The 25,170-nt window shown below is 38.8% G+C and overlaps 4 protein-coding genes across 5 annotated transcripts; 2 read left to right on the top strand and 2 right to left on the bottom strand.

Annotated features, from left to right (window-relative positions):
* The first annotated feature begins 9,831 nt into the window (after positions 1 to 9,831).
* Positions 9,832 to 17,044, top strand: LOC112168942 ((-)-kolavenyl diphosphate synthase TPS28, chloroplastic). Its single transcript, XM_040507591.1, has 15 exons — positions 9,832 to 10,116; positions 10,244 to 10,321; positions 10,443 to 10,513; positions 10,590 to 10,902; positions 11,001 to 11,184; positions 11,305 to 11,519; positions 11,638 to 11,758; positions 11,858 to 11,970; positions 12,055 to 12,281; positions 15,345 to 15,460; positions 15,676 to 15,774; positions 15,865 to 16,113; positions 16,213 to 16,339; positions 16,457 to 16,660; positions 16,735 to 17,044. Exons 1-15 carry the CDS (start codon positions 10,011 to 10,013, stop codon positions 16,957 to 16,959), a joined length of 2,448 nt encoding a protein of 815 aa, XP_040363525.1. The 5' UTR covers positions 9,832 to 10,010; the 3' UTR covers positions 16,960 to 17,044.
* Positions 17,045 to 17,257: 213 nt separating this feature from the next.
* Positions 17,258 to 21,709, bottom strand: LOC112168945 (N-terminal acetyltransferase B complex catalytic subunit NAA20). 2 transcript variants are annotated; one of them, XM_024305879.2, is made up of 7 exons: positions 21,553 to 21,709; positions 21,370 to 21,460; positions 21,113 to 21,245; positions 20,718 to 20,787; positions 19,762 to 19,822; positions 19,558 to 19,677; positions 17,258 to 17,275 (listed from the first exon to the last, which is right to left on the bottom strand). In XM_024305879.2, exons 1-6 carry the CDS (start codon positions 21,628 to 21,630, stop codon positions 19,586 to 19,588), a joined length of 525 nt encoding a protein of 174 aa, XP_024161647.1. In that variant the 5' UTR covers positions 21,631 to 21,709; the 3' UTR covers positions 17,258 to 17,275; positions 19,558 to 19,585. The 2 variants fall into 2 exon arrangements, with proteins under 2 accessions (XP_024161647.1, XP_024161646.1); XM_024305878.2 differs by lacking the exon at positions 17,258 to 17,275 and having other exon boundaries at positions 19,363 to 19,677.
* A 117-nt stretch (positions 21,710 to 21,826) lies between these two features.
* Positions 21,827 to 23,751, top strand: LOC112168943 (pre-mRNA-splicing factor 18). Its single transcript, XM_024305875.2, has 2 exons — positions 21,827 to 22,735; positions 23,255 to 23,751. The coding sequence occupies exons 1-2, from the start codon at positions 21,878 to 21,880 to the stop codon at positions 23,657 to 23,659; spliced, it is 1,263 nt and encodes a 420-aa protein (XP_024161643.1). The 5' UTR covers positions 21,827 to 21,877; the 3' UTR covers positions 23,660 to 23,751.
* A 168-nt stretch (positions 23,752 to 23,919) lies between these two features.
* On the bottom strand, positions 23,920 to 25,165 carry LOC112168946. The gene is made up of 3 exons (XM_024305880.2): positions 24,851 to 25,165; positions 24,371 to 24,512; positions 23,920 to 24,229 (listed from the first exon to the last, which is right to left on the bottom strand). The coding sequence occupies exons 1-3, from the start codon at positions 25,132 to 25,134 to the stop codon at positions 24,146 to 24,148; spliced, it is 510 nt and encodes a 169-aa protein (XP_024161648.1). The 5' UTR covers positions 25,135 to 25,165; the 3' UTR covers positions 23,920 to 24,145.
* Positions 25,166 to 25,170: the final 5 nt, after the last annotated feature.

The raw sequence follows: 25,170 nt of genomic DNA, 5'->3' as shown, positions 1-25,170 counted from the left end.
TTACGGATTACCCTTTTTGCCATACTTTGGGTGACTATTATCATTACTAGCATTGATCGTCCGCCTTTGTGGCGAGGTGATGGGATCACCGAAGCCTGTCCGCCTTTGTGGCGCTGGTTACTGTCTTTGTGAGCAGTAATGCTGAAGCCCAGTATCCTAATCGCTACACATAGTGGCGTGTGGGTATATAACGGGAGTATATGGGAGTACTTTAGCCTGGGAGGCTATCACCCGAGCCTAGGAGGCTCATTCGTATGGCTATCATCTTCCCCTACTCATTGTATTATTGCTGGGCTAGCGGGGTCTAGTCCAATTTTCACTGTAGCCAGCGGGGCTGGTCTTATTTCTTTTCTTGAGAAACGAGATTTCCGTTTTTCATTATAATTTTCAAATGTTGTGACTAGCGAGGCTAGTCAGTGTACCGTTTTGAAATTCTTGGTTTTAAAGCTAAATGTGTTTTCTTATTGCTGCATGCATCGGGTTTTTAAAGAAATAAACGTGGGAAAGTATGAAATCTTTTTCTTTTTAATTTGTTTATTTTTGTCCACTCACGCTAACATTTTTACGTACTTTCCCGTGGGCCCTTTGGTTTTCAAATGCCCAGTTTGAAGGCGAAATTAGATGAGGTCGGGCGTACATGGAGTCGAGGCATAGCCAACAGCATTTCTTCCGCGTACTCATTCTATTTCTGTGTTCTTTGTTACCTAATGGAATAGTATTGCTCTGATAATTTGTGAAATTAATCTTGTAATGTGGGTTGAGACTGTTATTTGTGAAATTGGAGTTGTGATTTGGGGAGCAGGTGGCTCCAGGAGGATAAGGATGGGTTGATTTAGAAGTGTAAATTTTCTTTCTACAGGTTTTGGGTAGTTCATTTTAAGGGAAGTTCTGCCAAATTTTTGGAAGAATTTCTTCTAAGGTGGACTCCGCAAGGCCACTTCAGATTTCAGGGTGAAATCCGGGGCGGGTCCTGTCAAAATACCAGAATTGAGATTTTTCCTTTCAATAACAAGTTAGCGAATCGATCCGTTGATGTATCTATTGTCCTTAGTTTCTGTTGCTGCTATGTGTATGAATCAAGCTTGCTAGTGTAGATTTCATTAACTCTGGAACTTCTATCACTTTATATGGTTTCCACAAGTGTGTAATATTTTCTGCAACTTAGAGAGCTTTATGTTTGTTTCTTATTTTTGATAGAGTTTTTGGGGTTCATGGTCATTCTTCAATCGATGTTAATTTCTTATTTTTGATTCTTCAGGAAACAAGTCATCAAGGACAATCTAAAAAACATTTGGAACAAGATGAGTTATGGTGTGTTTGATTCTTCAGGTTTTAGATGCAAGCCGATTTCTATCTAGATCTGGTGGATTGGTTTTCGCATATAATATATTGGCTGTGGGTTTGGGAATCTGTTTATTTGTGTAATACTTTTAGTAGTAAGGTGAGCTCTTAGCTCTACAAAATCAATGTATAGACTTTGTCAATGTAATCTGCATTTTCTGAGAACACAGAGCTGTGATCGTGCCAATCTGGAAGGTTCTTTTTATTTTGTACTTCATAGTATTATGTAAGGAATGAAATCAGTCTACATGAATGTTGTATTATACCACATTGAGAAATTGTTAGCAGGTTTAGCTTTAATTTGGTTGCATTTTGTTTTCTTGGTTGTGGTTGTTGTTTTGTGCATTTTTTAAGAACACAGAGCTTTGCTTGTGCAATTCTGGAGAAAGGTTAGCTTTCTTGGTTGTGGACTTGTAGTTGTTGTTTTCCTGCAATTTGTTATTTCTGGTATCAGCATGCACCACTGGCAGCAGACATTTATTAACAAACAAGGCTGTTTTAGTCCCAAATTGCATACAGCTGCAGAATTGCACTTTTGATCCCATAGTTCCTTATTCATTTTCTGGAACCATTACACAAAATGAAACATATTTTCTAGAACCATTACACAAACAAAATGAAACATGATCAATTCATAACAAATTATTGACTTTGAACTTTTGCATCTACATTGACATGATGGTTAAATGCAAAAAACCTCAAATCAGTCAAATGCAAGACAACAGAACGAAAACCATGATGGTTACATATATTTTCTATTTCATTTCCTTTGAACTTTTGCATCTACATTGACATCAAGTACTTTGCTTCCTTTGCATTTTCTTTTCGTTTGTGTAATGCAAAAAGCTACCCGTGGAAAGCATGGAGCCGATGTCTCTTTGCTCAGAAAAGAAGAAGAAAAGAATGGAATACAACATGTTGACATTCTGAGGCTAAAAACTCAATTTACATTCACAGAGAAACAAGGAGACACTTATATCTCTACCCGAGTATGCATCCCTTTGGAATTGGAAAAGCTTGTATAATTAGCTTAGAGGCTAGTCAAGGTCAAGAAGCTGTCTTGATTGCCAGAATTGGCTGCTGACAGTTCCCAAATCTTGTTTCATTTATATGAGTTGTGTCTTAAGGCTGTATTCCTCTACCTGCTTTGATGAAGAATCAGAAGTTAACAGAAGCCAGTTATTTCATAAGAACTAGGACACAAAATAACTTGGAGAACACAAGGCACTACTAAGCACAGAAGAGAATGTAGATTTGACAGAAGCCAGAGGCTGAAATATTTAGTTGCTGTGTTACTAAAGAAAAGTTTACTATTTGTTAAAACTTAGGGCCACATTATTGTACCAGCATAATTGCTGCTGAATCCAGCAATGCTTCACATTCGTTAAGCATGGCTTTCTCTTGCGCTGCTACAACATCAACTCCCTCTTCCATTAGAGAGATGGATGTTTACAAAGTAGTTCCTATTACTGGATAACAAGGCCAATTGATAGCTATATTGAGCACTTGGTTCACATGAAAAAGAATTTTAGAATGCATCAAACTGCCTAATGGATGATAAGCAAATCTCCACTACAAAAATCTATTGTGAAGACATGATCAGTCCACATCAATTCATAACAAATTATTGACTTTGAACTTTTGCATCTACATTGACACGATGGTTAAATGCAAACAAACTCAATTGCCAGACAACAAAACGAAAACCATGATCAGTCCACATCAATTCATAACAAAATGAAACATCATATTTTCTGGAACCATTACACAAACAAAATGAAACATGATCACAGAGAGCATCAGTTCATAAGTAAGCCTGGCATCATATTTTCTGGAACCATTACACAAACAAAAATGAACCACATCAGTTCATAACTAAGCCTGGCATTTTAAAACAAAACAAGACTGATCATGTACAAAATTCCATTGTTCCAAGAATCTTCTGAGTATCCAACTAACCATTCACAATTGAAACCATGATCAGTCTTGTTTTGTACATCAACGGATTGATGCGCTAACTAGTTATTGAAAGGAAAAATCTCAATTCTGGTATTTTGTATCAAAATATTAAAAAAAAAAAACACAAATTTTGTAATTGGAAATCAAAAGTATCAAAAAAGAGGGAACCCATACTCGAGAAAAACTCTAGATGACTATATGTACTTCCAAGTCCCCAATTTTGGGGGCGAAAACTCCAAGGGAGGTTGATACCATCGGAGGACTGCAATTTTTGTGAGAGAAAGAAAAGGAACGAAGCTTTGGTTATGACAATTGTGCAACTTGAGGCAAGTTTCAAACATCAATGGTGGGAAGACATGGATTTGGGTAGAGAACTGGAGATGGTGACTCTGATTCTGTCGTTGAGGGTGAGATTGAGGAGTCGGGTTGCCTTACCAGATCCATTTGATGCGATTGTTATTGGAAGCTTCCTCATCTGGCCGTTGCTTTTCATTTAAACAAATCAACGGCTGAGAAGAATTCATCCGCAGTTTTAGAAACTCGCGGACGTCCTCTTTCGAACCCTCCCGTGTACACACACACACACACACACGTTGTCATTCACGCAGGAATAACCACTAATACCAACTATAGTTCATACGTATTAAAACCAAGAAATTCATTTTATACTTAAATTCATTTTCTTACCTGTGAGTCGTAGCCCTATGAACCGTAGTCGATCGAGTTCATATTATTTCAAACAAATCTTTATTTTCGAAAACAATTTACAATTATCAATCAATTCCGACAATTAAATAACTCGGTTCGTAATTGAACCACGTGAGATTTACTCACCTCCAAATCCTGCTATGTCTTCACACAAACCAAGACAAGCACAAAATCATCCATACCCCGTTCACACAATTCCATCAATCACCTACTCACATCAAGGTCACATTCAATACAACACAATTCATAAAACACAATTATACGACGATCCAACTGTCGGATCGTCATCCAAAACCACCTAAAGCCTCTGGAACACTTCTACGGTCAATATAACAAAACTACAAGTCAATCAGACGGCTGGATCCTCACGGATCGAACATCGATCGAACCGAAAACCCTAAAACTTTGAAAATTCATAACTTGCTCATACGATTTCCAAAAAATTACAAACTATATATCGAAATGATCGTATTGATGTGTAGATTAAAAAGAGGAACATAAACTGTTCCTAGGGTGGCCGGAAAACACCACCACAGTCCCCACACAAACCAAGCCCACCCAAAGTCAAATAGAGAGATTCCAGGCCCACCCAAAGTCAAAATTTGACAAAACTCACAACATGAAAGTTCTTCATCTCGACTCCAATTACAACTTTCATAACTACACCAAGGTCAGATTATAAGCCAATAAGTATAATTTTACCTCACAAAATTTCCAGATCGGATGAACCCTAATTTCCCAATCATGCAAAATCGATCACCACAACTCAAATCGATGCAACCCACCTTGGGGAAAATGATCTACGTCCCTTGAAGTGCAAAATCTCTTTTGGAACCACGGCCAAAGGTGGCCGGAGCTGGGAGAACGAAGGCCGGCGACTGGAGGCGATTCCGGCTTCGTCTCTGCCTCTTCTCGGCGTTGTAACTCGAGCTACGCCTCAACCCACGCTCGATTGCTTCCACAGACCTCTAGAGGAGAGCAACGCGAGAAAACCTCAAGAATCTCATCAATTGTTGGCCGGACGGTGAAGAAATCGGCCGGCGAAGGGAGAGGGCGAAACTGGGGTCGAGAGAAAGGAGAGAGAAAAGTTTCCCAAAATGGAAACTCTGATATTTTTTTCGGAATTTTTCCTATTTAACCAAAATGGAAACTTTTTCCAATGGCCATAACTTCTTCATATGAACTTCGATTTCAACGTTCCACATGTCCCCGAACTCGTATCGACACACTCTACGACTTTTGTGAAGGAAGTTTTCACAAAATCGAAATGTACAAAAGTCAACTCTTGAATCAAAACATTTCGAGCGAATAAAAGTTCAAAACACTTCCGCTCCATCCTCGAACCAGAAAATCCTACTAACGAACACTTTATTAACTCCCGAACACCATTAGGAATTAATAACGAATTTCTTGGGTATTACACATAGTATAGTTTTGTTTTTTGTTTTTGTTTTTGTTTTTTGTTTTTTTTTTTTTTTTTGCTTTTTGTTTTTTGTTTTTTACTTAACCTGCAATACATTAATTAAGAGAGGCGATATTCATACTCCATTTTCCTTTAAAAATAATAATCACATACTCTTTTAGAACACGTGTTTCTATTGGGACCTCTTAATTTACTCACTAGACCTCCCTTATTTTTTAATTATCAAATGACATATATATCCTTATATAAAAAAACTGTTACAGACAACAAATTAATAAGAAAAATTATATTTTTTTCCTTCTCTAGAGATTTACAATAATAGAAACACATTTATAGGATTTCTATTATTTGTTTCCATTTTAGTTCTCATTCCAAAATACTCATTTTCTTTGTTTATAAAAGTGTTCAAAGAAAAAAAATAAAGAGAAAATGCATTCAAAATTACTTGATGAATTATAGAAAAATAAAACTATGACGCAACTATGCAAGAGAGGAAAAAATAGACAAAAGTCTTTCTCATCAATGTAACAAGATCATGAAACAAGGGACATAGAACCCTCGTGTAAACTAACCAAACAAGTTTGTGACGCAGCATATAAGACAAAACTAAATATAAAAATAGGGTAGGGCTGGGTTAGATGACCCCTACTTTAGGATTTCTTGTTAGATATGATTATGACTTGGATGCCTATATAAGCACTATCATGCTATGTATTAAGAGCAATTTATCATATCAGATTTAATAAAAATGACATTTGACATGGGTTACTTCCGATTGCGTCAGGCATGAGCCAATTACTAGACTTGGGACAATAAGGCATATTGCAACCACTTTAGAAGTTTGACTTTAGAAGTTTGATTTGTTTCCCATCAACTCGTTTTTGTGTATTAATCCAAATTTAATCTCAATTTTCAATTAAAGAACATATGCTTTAGAGTCGCACGTGGTATGCTAGACTTGGGACAATAAGGCATATTGCAATCACTTTAATTAGAAGTTTGACTTTTAGAAGATTGATTTATTTCCCACCAACTCGTTTTTATGTATTAATCTAAATTTGATCTCAATTTTCAAAGAACATATGCTTTAGAGTCGCAAATGGCATGCTAGATGTGATGCCCCGAAAATTCGTAATTATTTTCTGAGAATTTTCCGGAATTAATTTTATGGTTATTGGAGGGTTTCGTGGCTCGTGGATGGAGCAGAAGTGTTTCGAGCGAATAATTAATTGAAGAATATGGTTTTAGGGGGGTTGCCAAAGGTTGACTTTTTATTCATTGGGATTCTCCAAAAACTTCCTTCACGAAAGTCGTAGAGCGCGTCGATACGAGTTCATGGACATGTGGTTCGCGTCAATCGGAGTTTGTATGAGAAAGTTATAGCCATTGGAAGGAATTTCCATTTTGGTATAAATAGAAGTTTTCCAAGTTGGAAACTTACTATTTTCATTTGGTTTCCATTTCCGGAAACTCACTTCCTCTCTCTTCTCTCTCGGCTGTACCTTCAAAAACGAAAATATCTGACTGCCACGACCCAGACCCGGCCGACCCAACCCGGCTTTTCCGGCGAACTGTGGCCGTCTCCGGCGACGAAACTTTCCAGATAGGATCGTCTCCTCCATCTGGTCGTCCCTGTGGTGTCCTCTAGCACCGATTCTCGGAGGTGGCGGCGGTAGAAGGCGACGTAGTTGAGTGTTTTCGGACCCGATTGGTTCTCCAATCTCCGACGTCGGTGAGGCTTCAAGTTTCCTTGGTTGAGTTCAGAGGAGGCTCCTTGATCGATCCTTGGTGGTTGTTTGGATCGATTCACATAAAACTTGGTTCAACTCAGATTGGATTACTGTTCACGGCTTGTGAGGTAGTTTTCGACCCTTTATGCTTGTTTTCTGACTTCAAGCTGGTTATGAAAGTTCACAAGCATGCTTAGATGAATCTTTTTTATGTTGGGAGTTTTGTGAAATATTGAGTTTTGGCCAGCGGCGGTGCGCCACCGTCTGTGGCGGCGTTCTGGCGGTGTTCCGGCAACTTAAGGAACTTTTTTTGGTATTATATATGTTCTACTCGTTGATACGAGCGTTTCGATATATAATATGCAAATTTTGGAGTTCGTATGGAATTGTTATGATTTTTGTAGTTTCATACCGATCGATTTATTCTATCCGTGAGGATTCGAGCGTCCGATCGACTTGTGGTTTGGTCACATCGATCGTGGACGTATTCCAGGGACTTTGGGAGGTCTCGGATGTGGTTTTGCCTCGATTGGCGCCACTTAGGGGATTTTAGTTCAAAACAGGGGTTTCGAACTTAAATCAAATGTGAATCATTACTGATTTGAGATCATTGGTGAATAGGTGCTTCTAAAAGGTGAATTGGATAAGTTGTTGGTGAGAGTGTTAGTTCGGTTCTGTATAGAAGACGCAGCAGGAGTTTCGAGGTGAGTAATCTCACGAAGTTCATTCACGAATAGGCTTACCATATCATTTTTAGAGTTATTTAGTAACTGCAAACTATAGTTGGTATTAGTAGGCATTCCTGAGCGGATGACTACATATAGATATATATTTACGTGAAATATATATGTTTTGGTGGTTTGTGGTTTTATGAAAACAATATGCATGAAATGATGCTTTTTATTGTTTTGGGTTGTGGCTTTTGGAAAACAAATGATTGTGGAAATGATTGATTTCGATTTGTTTTGAAAAGCGTTGAGATTTGAGAAAAGCGTTGAGATTTGTGTTTGAAAACAATAGGCATGAATTGATGCTTTTTATTGTTTTGTGTTATGGCTTTTTCGGAAAACAATGATTATGGAAATGTTGATTTCGATTGTTTTCAAAAGCGTTGAGATTTGTGTAACATTTTGGGTCCAGTACAACTCCTTTAATGTTTTGCTCCAAGGGACAGTGCGGCCCGAGGATCGAAGGTCTATGACCTTGGGCAGAATATCAGGTAATCACGTCTCTGGCTGGACGAGTGGTTACGTTTTCAGTTAGAGCTCTAATCTGTCTGCCATATAGGTAATTCATGGGGTAACGGGAATTGGTTATTGATAACTCATGACATTACGTATTTTTAGGGAACAAGGTGTGAGTTACTTCCTTATTAATGGTTTTTAAGGGGACAAGGTGCAAGTTGTTTTCCTTATTAACGATTTGATAGAATTCAAGGTGTGAGTTGTTTTCTATGTTTTACTAATAGAAATCAAGGTGTGAGTTGCTTTCTATGGTACAATTATGGTACATTTGATAGAATTCAAGGTGTGAGTTGTTTTCTATGTTTTACTGATAGAAATCAAGGTGTGAGTTGCTTTCTATGATTTGTGTGGGTTTATCCCATGATTTGTTTATTGATTTAAACATGATTTGTGTGGGTTTATCCCGTGCTTTGTTTCTTGATTGAAACGTGAATCGTGTGAGTTTATCTCGTGATTTGTGTGGGTTTATCCCGTGATTTGTTTATTGATTTAAACATGATTTGTATGGGTTTATCCCGTGATTTGTTTATTGATTTAAACATGATTTGTGTGAGTTTATCGTGATTTGTGTGAGTTTATCTCGTGATTTGTTTATTGATTTAAACGTGATTCGTGTGAGTTATTCTCGTGATTGGCATGAGTTGTGTGTGGTTTGAGTTACTCATACAGGTTTGCAAAAACTTATCGGGTTTGTTGTGTGACAACCCGGTACACTATTCAAACAGTGTAGGGGTTAATCCTGCAGGTTAGGATAATCGGGGCTGAAGCTGAGATAGCACCTTTGCAGCTTTACGGTAGGAAGCCATTTTTATGACTTTACCGTTGATAAGGACTCTAACTGTTGTAAAAATTGAGCAGCCTAACTTAACTGTTGTTTTGAGAGAGAGAGAGAGAGAGTTGAGCAGCCTACCTTAACTATTGTAAAAATTTCAAGAGATGAATTTGATCTATCTATTTACTAATTATTTGATAGCTTTTTGTTTAAACCTGTTAAATATCAAAATCATACAAAATTGCTCTCTATAAATGAGTGGAAGCAAAATGACACATCTTCCATTTTTCATTTGTGTTTGATTAAGTATTTACTAGCAATATATAGCTCTCCATGTACCCTTTCAAATTCTAAGGCAGTTTCAATTTCACAAGAATTAGAAACGAAAATCCATTAATGTTAGAAAAAAGAAAATTAAGGTCATCTCAAGGACCCGGTAGTGGAATAAGAAAAGGAAAATGGTAGCGAAATGGGCCTTCACTCACCTGCAGTAAAGCGCGGGCTAGCTACCTACTCGTAGATATAAGACAAAAACAATAAGAAACCTAAGACGAAGTACTCATGGAATATTGGCAACGAATTACCCTAAAATTAATTGAGCTCCTAAGCAAGTGGCTAGGGATACCATTAGTATAAGAATCAACGAAAAGCAAAGCGGCAAACCAAATGCGCATCTATCATCGAAAAATAAAAAATGAGGATCCAAAGCAGCAAACCAAAATGCCAAGAATGTTATCTCTCATTTCTCTTCGTTTAGACTCTAGCTAAGACACCCAGCCTAAACCCTATCCTGCTTCCGCTCATCATCATCATCATCAGCTAAACCGTAAAACATGCCTTCTTCCGCTCACCACCTCGTTCTCTCTGTCCTAAATTCTCTACCATCACCGTCCTCCTCTTCTTTCTTCACCCATAATCAACCTAGACATTTACATGCAGGTCAGTACCTTCTTATTATTTCTTTCCTCGATCATTCAATTAACGTAATCTGTCATAGTTACCTGCCTACCTCTCTTTTCATAATTTATCTTTTGCAAGTTCATTCTTCATTTACCATTATTCACAGGTTTTTGGTTTTTCGGGGATGAAGACAAAAGGGTTCTTCCCCTAATATGCAGTGCGGTTTCTAAACCTCGCACTCGAGGTAAGTATTCCATCTTTTCCTTTATCTTTTCAAAAAACAAACATTTGAAGAATTTTTTTTTTTTTACTTTTTTACTTTTTACCATTATGTAGCAAAATTACATGCTTCATTCTTTGTACAGATTATGCACCCTTGTTGCATAAGATTGTGAAAGATGATACACAACAAAATGAAGAAACTCCTCCTACCAAGGTGCTCAATTTTCTTTAAATTTAACCTAGATATGCAGTTCTTGATCCAATAATTAATTGAAAGTTGAAACTTATAGGATGACAACTCTGCATCGACCCAGATCATCAAGGAACTTGTGGACTCCGTCAAGTCCATGCTGTCTTCTATGGAGGATGGGGAGATCAGCATATCAGCGTACGATACAGCATGGGTTGCTTTGGTCGAAGACGTCAATGGAACTTGTTCGCCTCATTTCCCTTCCAGCCTCGAATGGATTGCCAACAACCAGCTTGAAGATGGCTCTTGGGGCTACAAGGACGTCTTCTCTGCCCACGATCGAATCATCAGCACCCTAGCCTGTGTTGTTGCGTTGAAATCGTGGAGTCTCCACCCGGATAAATGCGACAAAGGTGAGGCAGCTAATTGCTGTGTTATTCGCCCTCTCAATTTTTTATTCGTGACGAAATTAAAAGAAATAATTGGTTAATTACTACTCTTCTACGATCAGGAATGAGGTTTTTCAGGGAAAACCTAGACAAAATTGAAGACGAGAATAGTGAGCACATGCCTATAGGGTTTGAAGTTGCATTCCCTTCTGTCCTGGAAATAGCTCGGAGCTTAAACCTTGAAGTTCCTGACGAGTCTCCTGTGTTGCATGAGATCTATGCCTGCAGAAACCTGAAACTCTCAAAGTAGGTTTGAACTTTCAGTTTTATTTATTTATATTTTGTTTTTGAAATGTAAACTAGCCTTATCCATGCATGCACATGTACCATAATGAAACAATGAATAATGCATGTCGATTGGAGTAGGATACCGAGGGACATACTGCACAATGTGGCCACATCACTGCTTTATAGCCTAGAAGGAATGGCAGGTCTTGACTGGGAAAAGCTTCTGAAACTCCAGTCCAGAGACGGGTCGTTTCTCTTTTCTCCGGCGTCTACTGCCTACGCATTGCAGCAGACAAATGATCAAAACTGCATGTCGTATCTGTCAAGAATAGTCCACAAGTTCAATGGAGGAGGTATCGATCGGTTCTTAATTCAGTGCATATGCATGCCAAACATCCAAGCTCAACGTTAACTGTCACTTTTTCTGTATTTTGAAGTAAAGGACTTCTGTGCGTGCCTTTTGCTTTTCAGTCCCTAGTGTGTATCCAGTCGACTTGTTCGAACGCATGTGGGCTGTCGATCGCTTGCAGAGGTTAGGACTGTCCAGATACTTCGAGCCGGAGATTAAGGAGTGTGTTAGATACGTATCAAGGTATGTATATGCACTAAGCCACTAACTAATGACGAAAAACTACTTGTACAAATATTAGCTAGTTTTTATATTTATTTAATTTGGCCAGTAATTATGAAGGTATTGGACGGACAAAGGAATTTCTTGGGTGAGAAACTCAGAAGTTCCAGACATCGATGACACATCAATGGGGTTCAGACTGCTCCGGTTGCATGGGCATAAGGTGTCGGCTGGTAAGTTTGTGTAGGACACTGGACGCTCTCGACAAAGTTTTATCCATAAATTAATTTGGTAGTTAATTATATGAGTTCATGCAGAGGTTTATGAGTATTTTAAGAAAGGAAGTGAGTTCTTCTGCTATCCTGGACAGTCGAGCCAAGCTGTGACCGGAATATACAACTTATATAGGGCAAGTCAGTTGGCATTACCGGAAGAGAAGATCCTTGGGGATGCTAAAGAGTTTGCTACTAAATTCCTTAGAGAGAAACAAGCTTCTAATGAGCTTTTGGACAAATGGATGATAATTAAGGACTTACCTGGAGAGGTATATATGTCTACTATATATATAGCCTTTTCACTATGGGATTATAAATAATTTTAAAGTATTCTTTGTGGAATCCACTTTTTGATCACATATGAGCATTTCAACCGTTCAATTTTTATGACTCCATATGGGTAAATTTTCAACTAGATGACTATTAAGGTATCAAACTAGATTAAATCAAAGGACAAATCAAATATATGCAATCTGAACTGTTCATGCTTACAATTATAAATTACAGTTATAAATGTCTTAACGATCATTAATTTGGCTGAAAATTTACATAAATAATATATAGAGTTTTTGTCCATTTACCCCATTTTTAGAGACTTCTTACCCCATTAATTTTTTTTATTTCCCTCTTACCCAAAACACTCTAAGGATATCTTTCCTAATACCCCATTAAGATTTTTTTTTTTTTTTTTTTAATTTTTTTTAATACCATTTTACCCTCACCCCTTTGAAACTTAGAGAGAGAGAGAATGGAAGAGAGAGAAACCATAGGAGACTTCGCCGGAGCTCAGTCACCAGCCACCGGAGTCTGGTCACCGGTCGCCAACTTTCGCCGGATTTCGGTCACCGGTCGCTGGATTCCGGTCACCGGTCACTGGATTCCGGTCGCCGCCCACAGGAATTTACTGAAAATCTCACCGGAAATGTTTTTTTGCCCCCTAATAGAGGGGAAATAGAGGTCTATTGCCCCAATAGTATTTTGCTCCCTAATAGACGTCTATTGCCCCCCAATAGACGACTATCAGTCATGTATTGCCCGACTATCAGTCATGTATTGCCCCCAATAGACGACAATCAGCCATGTATTGCCCCCCAATAGACGTTTCTATTACCAAAATGAGAACGAATCTTCCTAAAATTAGACAAATAAAACTTTGATTAAAGAAAAACAATGAAGAGATTGTATCAATTCAAAACGTCTATTGGAGGGCAATAGACGTCTATTGCCCCCTAATAGACATTCAATTTTTTCCCCCTTTCCTTCAGCCCCATTACTTAAAATATATATATATATATATATATATATATATATATATATATTTGGCCACCCAAGAAGCAACGACGCCGGCACATTTCTACAGGCAAACTCGTCTCCGGCGCCACCAACAACGACGACGGCCCCAACTCCATGGTCCTCACCTTCGCCAATCCTTTCTGGATTGAAACCTATCACCATGTTTGAAGTCGGAGATGAGGGGGGAGAGAGAGAGGGAGGAGAGAGAAATTATGTCGCAGGGAACCCAAAGCACGCCGCCGACGTCGTCGTTGAACTCAAAGAGAGAGAGAGAGCACCTGCTGAAATGTTCGTCGTTGCTTCCAAAGGAGGAGAAGGGCCTCGGGATCAGCGATCAATCGGACGGCGTTTGAGTTCTGCGTTCTCGATGCAGTTCGACTCCAGCGAGGTAGCTCCGACCGGGGTTTCTTGGTCGTCTTCAGGCGTGGAGATTGCAGATAGGGGAGAGATAGAGAGTCGGCCAGCAACGTGGAGAGAGAGAGAGAGAGAGAGAGAGAGAGAGAGAGTAGAGTGGCATGGATTCAATTTCTTAATTATACGAAGGGCAAAATTGTCATTTCGCTTTAGATTGGGTAAGTGAGAATAAAAATCTCTTATTGGGATAAGTGGGATAACTTTGCCTCATTTTGGTGCTTTTGGTCAAGGACCCTAATATATATATATATATATATATATATATATATATATATATATATATATATATATAGGGCCCTTCTACTAAGAGATCCTCTTTTTTTGGCTATGATCATTAGACCCACTTTTTGGTCACATATCCACATCCTAATCGTTCAGTTTTGATCTCTTAGTGGAAGGGCCATATATATATATATATATATATATATATATATGATTTTTCTCAGGTAAGGATATACTTACCTAAGCTTATGGAACGGATTTCTAGTTTTTGGCCATTTTTCGATCTCATGTTCACATCTTAACAGTTCAGTTTTTAGGTCCTAATGTATAGATCACTTCTGCACATTTTCAGCCAAATTGATGATCGTTAAGGTATACAAAACTGCAATTTACACGAACGAACCGAATCTATCGAACCAGAACCGTTCGTCTTCATTGTTGTAAATTGCAGTTTTGGATACCTTAACGATCACCAAATTGGCTGAAATTTTGTAGAGATGATCTATATATTAGGAACTAAAAATTGAACGGTTAAGATGTGAAAATATGATCGGAAAGTAGGAAAAAATGGCAAATCCGTACCTTTTTGCTTCGGTGCAGATATCCTCACCTGAGCAAAGTTCTCTCTCTCTCTCTCTCTCTCTCTCTCTCTCTCTCTCTCTCTCTCTCTCTCTCTCTCTCTCTCTCTCTCTCTCTCTCTCTCTCTCTCTCTCTCTCTCTCTCTATATATATATATATATATAGGGTCCTTCTAGTAAGAGATCCTTTTTTTGGTCATTTTAAGGGACAGCTCCTTAGACTCAATTTTCGATCACATATTTACATCTTAACCGTTCAGTTTTTAGGTATATATGAGTAGATTATCTCTGCAAATTTTTAGCCAAATAAATAATTATACACACACACACAGGGCCCTTCTAGTGAGAGATCCCTTTTTTGGTCATTTTAAGGGATCGCTCATTAGACCCACTTTTCTATCACATCTTAACCGTTCAGTTTTTAGGTATATATGAGTAGATCATCTCTACAAATTTTTAGCCAAATAAATAATTATTAAGACATTCATAACTGCAATTTACAATTATGAACATGAACGGTTCAGGTTGGACAGATTTGGTTTGTCCATTGATTTAATCTAGTTTGATACCTTATTGATCATTAATTTGGCTGAAAATTTGCATAAATAATCTATATATTAGGCTGAAAAATTACATATATAAATATATATATATATATATATATATATATATATATATATATACATATATATGTGTGTGCGCGCGCGTGAGCGTGCATGGTCCCTCGCCTCGTATCATAAGGACGAGCTCTCCTCATATGTTCAATTAAATATTGTGATTGCAAATGAGATACTAAAAAGAGAGGAGAAATATTGGAAAACACAGGTGGGTTACGCGCTGGATTTTCCATGGTATGCGAGCTTACCTCGACTGGAGACTATATTTTACATTGAACAATATGGTGGTGAAGATGATGTTTGGATTGGCAAGACTCTCTACAGGTATCTTTCTGTTTAAACTGGGATTCAATAATTCCACATTTTGAATTCTTGCATTCGTCCGATCTTTTGGGGACAACTTCTTACATTACTTCTGTAATGTAATCCTAACAACACATAGGGAGAAAGCATGTCTTTGATTATTCTCGCGATGTACTTATATTTGTCGAAAACTTTGATCCTAACAGCTGCACCTTTGCTTATATGTTCACTTTTAGCATGCCCTACATTAGCAATAATGTGTATCTGGAGCTGGCAAAGCTAGACTACAACAATTGCCAAGCATTACATCTCAAGGAATGGGACAACATTCAAAAGTAACCAAACAAAACCCAAAAATATATCGGCGTTTCTAATTACCCGTTGTTTAAGTTATGGTGAACAATCAATAATTGCATGCAATGCAGGTGGTACAAAGAATGGAAACTCGAAGACTATGGACTGAGTGAAAAGAGTCTCCTCACGGCTTATTTTGTTGCGGCAGCGAGCATTTTCGAACCCGAAAGAGCTAATGAGCGACTTGCATGGGCTAAAACGGTATGCCTAGTTGATATAATTGTGTCTTATTTTAAGGGAGAAACTTACGATGAAGATAAGAAGGCTTTCATTGATGAATTCAAAACCTTTTCCAATATGCGAGACTATGAGAATGCAAGGTAATCAAATTTAGTACATTTTCAAATGCATTGTTTCACGCCCTAAAAGACATTGAAAATGCAATTGATTTTTCATTTTGCATTTGCTTTGTGATATAGGAGGTCCTCCACAAACAAGACTGCAGGGCAAGGAATTGTTGGGGCTTTGCTGGCAACCCTAAGCCAACTCTCATCGGTTACAATGGCGCTACATCACCAAGACATTACCGAATCTCTAAGTCAAGCTGTGAGTTCTCAATTCTTATTCCAGCAAAACATTGCTAATTGAGATCTGAAACGATTCAAATAATAATACCATGGTTTTGATTTTTCTATTTCATCTTTGTTGAATACATAAATATAGTGGGAAAAGTGGCTACTGAAGTGGCAAGAGAAAGGGGAGAGGTACCAAGATGAAGCTGAGTTACTAGTGGAAACAATAAATCAAACCGCTGGCCTTTCACTTCGGCAAAAGTTGTTGTCCGCTGCTCCAGAATATGAGCAGCTTTTCGGCCTAACTAACAAAGTTTGCAATCAACTTCGTTGTTGCGAAAACCAAAAGAACAAGGTTACTTGATTCATTAACAGCGTCTATCAATTCCTGGTTTGATGATTTGGCTAGTACTTACATTATTGTCTCAGGTAAATGGCAACTGCAGAACCAAAATCAACATGACAACCCCAGAAATAGGATCATACATGCAGCAATTGGTGGAATTGGTGCTAGAAAAATCTTCCGATGACATAGAATCCTTGATTAAGCAAAGCTTTTTTACCGTAGCGAGGAGTTTTTACTATTCGACATGCTGCGACCCTGAAGTTATTAGCCACCACATTAACAAAGTACTCTTTCAGCAAGCAATTTGATGTATGTGCAGAATGTAATATTAGCTTCGTTGGGTCACCATCTCTCCCTCTCCCTCCCTTCTCTCTCTAGGTAGTTGATGCTCTTCTGAACCACAGTTTGAATAAAAGTAAATGACATGAAGTTTTCTGGGTAGTCCAAAGAATTCGCCTTAAATATCCTCAAATAATGTTCTAGAGGACTTATAGACTTGCATTATATACATAACCTGAATATAAATAATGCAAAGGCCATAAGCTAACAAAACAGACACACAAAACACAGAAGGTGATGATTGACATATCAAATGAGAACCCTCCTTTTTTGACAATCTTAACCCTGTGGCAAACCAAATAAAAAACTCATAAGACAGCATACTGCTAGTTAAGTTTTTGCAAAATGCAGAAGAAGCACTAATCATTATGAATGAGGATGTGCATCAAACATAGCACAGAATTGTAGAAACTAGAGACAGATATTCCAAAAGGACCTAACACATTCCTACTCCACCTTGAATGACAATCAGATTACATGTACAATGGTTTGAACAAATTTAGTTAGCAGACATATACAGATGGTAAACCCACATTGACTTGTTTTGTTAGAAAGCTGGCCTCTTTAACGTGTTTGAGTAATGGTTTCTTCCTCAGGGCAAGCAGATTAACAATGGCAGACAGTGTTGCATACAAGGACCTGATGAAGCAGTTTGTGGATTGATCTTCAGCCTTAAGTGGAAATTCAAAAAATCCCACTTGGTATTGTTGGACAACCACTTGTCCCAAAAGTGAAAATGTATAGAAGTGCATGTATTAACACCCTCTCTCACATGCAAACCTAACTAGCACATGAAGAACAAACATATACTACGAGACGGAAATGAAGGTTACCCAGGATTCAAACCGGCCAGGACCCTTGTAAGCCAGACTTTAAGCTAAAATGGGGTAACAAAATATATATCAAACTAACAAAATTGCCTGTAGATATGAGCAGTAGGAACTACAAGTAAGAAATTGCCTTCAACTGCGCATGCTTGTGTCAACCAAAGCAAGGCAAAAGGGGAGAAAAAGCAAAGCATATATACATGGTTGGGTTGGCATTATGATTTCTCTGCATTCTCTTCAGAGAAAGTTAAATGATCATAAGAGTGTGCAAAACAAGCACCCTACAATATGATGAGAATAGGTGATGGTAAGTGATACTCTGATCCCAGATATTCAAGGGCAGAGTGGAAAATGAAGACAAGGAGAATACAATGAATAAGCAGAGAATATAGACATGAAGATTTTGAGGGTCAGAAGAGAAGAAAGAAGCCAAATGGGAATGACTGTTTTGGAGGGCAACCCATTTTGGCAAAGAGAGATCAAGGCCAACCTCCCTATCATTGTTTCTATGATTTCGATGGTTTGGTTTAGTTTGGGATCAAGATCAAGGCACGTGAGGCAACCCCTTCACACTCCACTGCTTGGTAGTGCAAACTGCATACATGCTGCCCACCAAACCAGCAGCACCCCAATCTATATACGGATGAACAAACTTTCATTAGGTGAAGAGTGGTTCAATGCCCGTCTTCACAGTTTTAGAAATTTCATCGACAACCCTTACTCTGAGAGGACCCTGAAAGTGGAAGGTCATCACTTCCTTCTTGGAGGCTTCCTATATCCTATGGACATTCCATAAGAGCAGTCAATATCCTGGTTCGCCAGACACTAAAAAGAGTGGGTGATGGTTCTAAAGCATGAGGAGACTCAGGTGTATAAACTAAAACCTCAGGAAGTACTATTGATAATTTTTTAAATTTCACCATAATGAAGTTCAGACCTACTTTATGTAGTCATTTAATCTTATTTGTTCTAATGAGGAATCATCAGCGTCATGGTAGGAGCTATTGATCAGTTCATCCAACTTCGGATCCATAACAAAATTACAGTTGCTGATCCTGCCAAATAATCCTCTTGCCTTGGTGAAGCTTGATGCTCTTGATGATGTTGACAAAGGACAATGAACTCGGTTTCCAGACCACAACAGAACTAAAAAACTGCACATATATAGATCTTTGAATTTCCCACCTTCCCAATAAAACTTATTCTCCGGAAGGCCTTTAAACAAAAAGCTTTTCTTTTTATTCTAATCTAATTATTGCACCACCAGAAACTACAACAAAATTGAACAATCCCCAAGTTCATCATGTATTTGGAGAATGGTTAGACAAGCAGCAACTACAAAAGTGCCAAAAGTATATAAATAACTTGGACTCAGATCCTTCAAGGATGTGGAGACCTTTATTTTATCTCATTCTTATTCCCAGTGTAGCAGAAAAACTAGAATGTCAAACAAAGTTCAAGTGCATAAAAAGAAGGCCTTGTGTGAGGTTCCCAAAAGTGATTTTGGAAACTTTGAACCAACATCAAGCAACAAATCTCTCAGAGATATAACAAGGGCAATAGATAGTGATCGTATGAATCCAGTTAACTCACTAGAGGTTAGTCACACTAGTTTCTGCTTAAGAGTCAGATTCATCACAAGCACACTTCATTCAGTGATTCTAAAAGCAGTTTACAGTGCCTAGCTTACAGATCTTCAAAAGTCACAATCATACAGTAATGCATCATCATCACACTTACTAGGCAGAAATTCCATAGAAAGCAGATTTTAGTCATACTCTAATTCATCAGGAGTAACTGGTCGTTTGAGGGGTATGATTGACTTCTTTTCAACATCCCGAGATAATGCTTTCCTCATATCTGGAAAATGCAAAACATTTAAGTGGTGCAAAAACAGTTAACTATATAGAAATCTCAGCAATGTAATTCAGGTGGAAAACTCACCTAACCCATCTTCCTCCCCTGAATAATACCGTAGTACTCGTCTATAAATTATATAACCAAGCTGGGCAGAAAAAAGAAAGGAAATGGAAAGTCAGCATCAACTTGTCCCAAAAAAAAATTGCACTTATATCTGAATACTAATCAACTGTAATTTGCTACATATCAAAACCGTTTGCAAAAGCACAGAGATGTTGCATAATAAATATTTGACCGTATTAATATTGTAAATATGTCCTTCAGTTGGGCCAGGAGGGAGGCAGAGGAGGGTTGCTTTTCACTAACCAACTCAAAAGATATGAAAATGCCAGAGAATTAAGGTTTCACTTGACACGTAAAAGGGAGAAAAAAATTCAGTTTTCAAAAACTGAACTCTTTTTAGAGTTCTTAAAAGTGGCCACTTTTCTTTTTCATTTTGAAGACATAAATTTCAATTTGTACCCACTAAATAGTAAAAGAAGGATAGATTCTGCAAATAAGTGGAACCCAACTCTAAATCATTCAATGGCCAACTGCAAACAACCTCTGAATGAAGTATTTGAAATGTCTTGCAGACTTGCACAACCTTTGTATCTTTGAACAACTTTATAGTTTTGAAAAGAAATTGCAAATAAACCCCCAACGTCTAAAATGATACCAGAAGTTACAGTTGTCAAACAAGTTAAATCATGGAAAGAAAAAGGTTTCTTTCACATGGAATCATCAGCAATTCAGACAAATGGAGGTCAAAACATATTGCAGAACCGGTGAAGGTATACAAGATGTTATTACAATCCTAATGCCAGAGACAAAAGAACAGCTGTAGAAGATGGAGAAGATATCCATCGTTCTCAAAATTACAGAAGAAATGTTTAACATTCAATTCATTAAAAGGATTAATAAAATCATGGCAGCCTATCTCACAAGTTCTTTTTTTTTTCTTATAAAAAGTAAAATTCTGAAAGTTAAAGATATATCACCTTCTCATACATCTTTATGGCTGGAGTGTTTGATGCTCTCACAAAAAGATCAACAAAGTAACCCTTATCGCTGCCAAAGAAAGTTCTCATAAGTAACAGGATAGGACAATCACCAGAAGTATCTACAACCCAGTAGATATTGCCACCGAAGTAACCAAGTTATCCAACAAGTGAAAATGCAGTGACAAATAAGACTTGTAGAAGGAGTGCAATGATCATCCTGATCAGAAACAATATATGTCGGTGTTGTGTAAAGCAAAACACTATATCAGATTCCTACTGAACACAATGATCCGCAATAAAATGCAAGAGTCTAATCTGCTTGAATGAGAGGACAGAGACAAAGTACCGCAATTCGCAATGACAACACATTAACAAACATATGCCCCTCTTACATCTTATCGCTGAAGTCTTCAAGGAGGTTCATGAGCTTCTTGGCCAGCTGCTGCCTCCGATATTCTGGAGCAACAGTTACCGCTGTTACATGACCATGCCACGACTCACCTTGCCCCTCAACCTTTCCCATAACTGCAATTACAATAGAAACACACACACACACAGATGTGAAGCATATGCATCATCAATTAGCAATATCCTATCTAAAATCTCAGGAAACCTTTCAAAAACTATCAAAGATTGGGGGTGTGCTCACTGTAACCCATGATTCGATTTCCCGGGGCTTCCGCAACATGAAAATAATCGGGCCATCTTGCCAAATAGGTCATATAGAACGACATATTGAACTGCATATATATCCAACCCAATCTCAATACTCCACAACCATAATCACCAAATTTCACATACACACACAAAAAAAAAAAAAAAAAACTCTTACGGTTTCAGTGAGGTGGTCGAGATTGACCGAAGTGAAACGAAGCAGATCATTGCAGCAAAATCTCCGAATCGTAGTCATCTTTCTTCTTCTCTCTCGCTCTCGTTCAGCTTTGAAGCCTGGAAAGAATTTCAATCTGGTAAAAATAGAAAAATTCCGCTTCTAGATTTATCCCGGGACCCGGATCCGACCCGAATATGGAACCTACTTGAAATACTCGGGTCTGGATTCGTTAACCCGAACCACAAACTATTTACCTATCTGGATCTGAAAAAGTTCGACTTGTTTTCCCAAAAGCGAGAGAGCCATCAAAACCCTAGAGACGGTGATGGAGGATCTGAAGAAAGAGATAGAGGCCAAGCGGCAGAGGCTGGCGGAGGCGGCGGCGACCGGCACCGGCAGCAAGCGATATTTCAATCGCGCCGAGATGGAAAAGAAGCAAATCCAGAAGAAGCGGGAGGATGAGAAACGCGAATTAGAAGCCAAAGCCAAATCCAAGCGCCAATCCGCCACCGCCTCCTCCTCCGCCGCCGCAACCGGTGGTGATTCAACTTCCAAATCAAACCCTAACGCCGCCGCTACCACCACCACCACCTCCGCCGCGCCCTCGGCTTCTAAAGCCCTAACCGACGAGCAGAAAATCGACCTGATTAATATCCCCAAGCCGGAAGTGATCCGCCGCCTCAGGATTCTGAAGCAGCCGATCACTCTCTTCGGCGAGGACGACGACGCCCGGCTCGACCGGCTGAAGCACGTGTTGAAGACCGGAATGTTCGAGGTCGACTCCGACATGACGGAGGGGCAGACCAACGATTTCCTCCGGGATATCGCCGAGCTGAGGAAGCGGCAGAAGTCGGGGATTGTGAGCGACCGGAAGAGGAAGAACTCCGAGGTCGTGGACGGCGTGGTGGAGGACGGCGAGGGTGGGGTGAGGGAAGATGAGCTTGACGGCGACGGCGGGTCGAGCGGAGCTGATGTGGATAGGGACTTGAAGCTAATGAAGGCCAATTTCGATGAGTTGTGCGATGAAGATAAGATTTTGGTGTTCTTCAAGAGGCTGCTGAGTGAATGGAAACAGGAGCTGGGTCAGATGACGGCGGCTGACAGGCGAGCTGGGAAGAAAATTGCCACATTGAATCAATGTGCTCGCTACTTGCATCCCTTGTTCAAGTTTTGCAGGAAGAAGGTAAGATACTACTTCTTGTTCATCCCTTGTTTCGATTATATTGTTCCTAGTGTTTTAGTGGTTTAACTGGAATGCAATTTGGAATATGTATGTTCGAATATTATGCTCACCATTATAGACTTATAGCAAGCTTTTTACATGAATGATCTTACAATTAAGGGTTTAGGTGAGGATGTATGTGGCCTGAGTAGAGCCCAGAATGTAGATATTAGGATTGAGTAGAACCAAATTCTATATAGCAAATTTAACAAGTGCTTATAATCCAACACAATGATGTTGTTAAAGATGACTTTTGTAATCTGGACTTAAGATATATTTCATGCTTTCATTCTTTTGTAGACAGTTTGTTTGGTAGATCGCTTTAAACTCAGCTACATCTCAGGGTACATAGTATGACTGTAGCCAAATCCAGATCAGCTATACATACGTTACCTTTTCTGCTTCATATTGTGGTTTTGATTGCTAGTGCACAATTTATGAATAGGAAGACATTATTCAATTTGTATTTTCTACTTGCAGGTTCTTCCAGATGATATTCGCCGAGCGTTGATGGTGGTGGTTGATTGCTGCATGAAGCGAGACTACCTAGCCGCAATGGACCAATACATTAAGATGGCAATTGGGAATGCACCATGGCCAATTGGTGTCACTATGGTTGGTATCCATGAACGTTCAGCTCGCGAGAAGATCTACACCAACAGTGTGGCTCATATTATGAATGATGAGACAACTCGAAAATACTTGCAGTCTGTGAAAAGATTGATGACCTTTTGTCAGCGACGCTACCCAACTATGCCATCAAAAGCTGTTGAGTTCAACAGCTTGGCTAATGGTAGTGACTTGCAGTCTCTGCTACAAATGGAGACTGACTCTGGCAGTAGTCAAGTCTTTGAGGAAAGGCTTCGGTTAATGCCTGCTCCTTAGCTTTTGATCTAGCCAGTGTATGAAATTCTGTAGAATGATATATTTCTCCATCTGTGGAATGATATATTCTATTAGCTTGTGATTTTCTTTTTTGTCTTTTTCCCATAAAAATAAAAAATAAAAATATAAAAAGGTTTGGCCAAACTCCGAAGATGAAGATGTAAACCACAAGGAATCTGGGTTCTCCCGTATCTTAGGAAGGGCCATCTTATTCTCCAAGAGATGAACTTGGTTATTTTGCTTAATCAAACACCAAGCACTGCTGCTAAACAACTGCATGCGATTTAATTTCACTTTGAAACAGTACCAGATCAATTGTTCGGCTCGAATTCCGTTTTGTTCAAGCGTGACATTACCTTACAAATGATTGCTCATTCTATCAAAATCAATACATCCATTGACGTGAGATTTAACCCCTAATTCTCGCAAGCATAAAGTTATGAAGGAGACAACTGTGGTGGTGCTTTAATCAGGATCATCAGTTCATCACCGCGTCTCCCCCATTCCAAAGGTGTCTTCAACACCGTTGGACACCCTCTTCCTCCGCTCGGCAATCATATCTGCATACGCCTGCCAAAAACTCATAAAGGGAAATACTTTTAATACTCAAAGACCCAATGACCTCCAAAATCAAGTCCCATCGATCTACTGGACCTGATGTAGCATATTGGAAAGAAGAACAAGATAAATCAGAGTGGAAAATGCTCACACCTTTGGGTATGAATACAGAAAGATGTACCACCATAAACCAATTAGGAAGACTACAACGCCTGTGGCTAATACTGAGTGCAAAATCAACCAGCTAAACGCAATCACGAGCGCTCCGGTCAGTGTAATTGTCCATGGTTGGCACCTAGTCACAAAATGGTAAATAAGAAACTAAGTAGATGCAAAAGAACTAGAATGGTTATTACATAATTACAAGCAATGAAACAACTGAGTCAAGAACCATGAAGGACCAGGAACAACTTCTTATGGGTAACCTGAAACTTAATTCAAATGCAGAGGCTACAAAACCTAACGAAAGCATAGTATGTGGAAGACAGAAAAGTAAACCATAGCTTCAACCAAGAATGCAGAAACAAAAAAACGCTATGGAAACAATTACAAGTCGGAAACCCCAAAAGAGCTAAAGAGTATGACAAAAAATATTAGTGAAAAATAAGGAAGACCCATGAAGGGAAGGCTGACCAGGAAGGTTTAGTGTCCCAAACGGAGTCATATTCAAGAGAAAGGTAGTTCATGTAGCCATCCATGTCATCCACAGCTCCATCTTCATCAAAGAACTGGGACTCCTTTGGATCAACTGATTTGCTACCGAAAACAACATTCTTGCTGCGAAAACGTCTTTGTTGAGGATAAGTTACAGAGACGTGTGGCAAGAAAACGGAGTTGCAGAGATGGGTTTTTGAAGATGAGAGATGGGTTCGCAGAGGACCATAGAGAGAAGTAGGGAAGAGAGAGAGAGTCCCCATTTTGTCATTATAAGCCAAATATCTGTTTCTGCTTTA

Source organism: Rosa chinensis, chromosome 6 (assembly GCF_002994745.2).
Source record: "Rosa chinensis cultivar Old Blush chromosome 6, RchiOBHm-V2, whole genome shotgun sequence".
Classification (NCBI taxonomy): domain Eukaryota; kingdom Viridiplantae; phylum Streptophyta; class Magnoliopsida; order Rosales; family Rosaceae; genus Rosa; species Rosa chinensis.
This window is presented reverse-complemented; position numbering and strand designations above follow the sequence as displayed.

What these genes read in the sequence shown, in the direction of transcription:
- LOC112168946 (XM_024305880.2), bottom strand. Translation starts at nt 25,134, where the DNA reads ATGGGGACTCTCTCTCTCTTCCCTACTTCTCTCTATGGTCCTCTGCGA. An exon ending in TGGGACACTAAACCTTCCTG is followed by an intron (nt 24,513 to 24,850) that starts GTCAGCCTTCCC and finishes TTTTGTGACTAG; the next exon opens with GTGCCAACCATGGACAATTA. An exon ending in TTCTGTATTCATACCCAAAG is followed by an intron (nt 24,230 to 24,370) that starts GTGTGAGCATTT and finishes AGTTTTTGGCAG; the next exon opens with GCGTATGCAGATATGATTGC.
- LOC112168943 (XM_024305875.2), top strand. Translation starts at nt 21,878, where the DNA reads ATGGAGGATCTGAAGAAAGAGATAGAGGCCAAGCGGCAGAGGCTGGCG. An exon ending in TCAAGTTTTGCAGGAAGAAG is followed by an intron (nt 22,736 to 23,254) that starts GTAAGATACTAC and finishes TTCTACTTGCAG; the next exon opens with GTTCTTCCAGATGATATTCG.
- LOC112168942 (XM_040507591.1), top strand. Translation starts at nt 10,011, where the DNA reads ATGCCTTCTTCCGCTCACCACCTCGTTCTCTCTGTCCTAAATTCTCTA. An exon ending in TTAAGGACTTACCTGGAGAG is followed by an intron (nt 12,282 to 15,344) that starts GTATATATGTCT and finishes TGGAAAACACAG; the next exon opens with GTGGGTTACGCGCTGGATTT. An exon ending in GAATGGGACAACATTCAAAA is followed by an intron (nt 15,775 to 15,864) that starts GTAACCAAACAA and finishes CATGCAATGCAG; the next exon opens with GTGGTACAAAGAATGGAAAC.
- LOC112168945 (XM_024305879.2), bottom strand. Translation starts at nt 21,630, where the DNA reads ATGACTACGATTCGGAGATTTTGCTGCAATGATCTGCTTCGTTTCACT. An exon ending in GAAGACTTCAGCGATAAGAT is followed by an intron (nt 20,788 to 21,112) that starts GTAAGAGGGGCA and finishes TTTCTTTGGCAG; the next exon opens with CGATAAGGGTTACTTTGTTG. An exon ending in CCATAAAGATGTATGAGAAG is followed by an intron (nt 19,823 to 20,717) that starts GTGATATATCTT and finishes TTTTCTGCCCAG; the next exon opens with CTTGGTTATATAATTTATAG.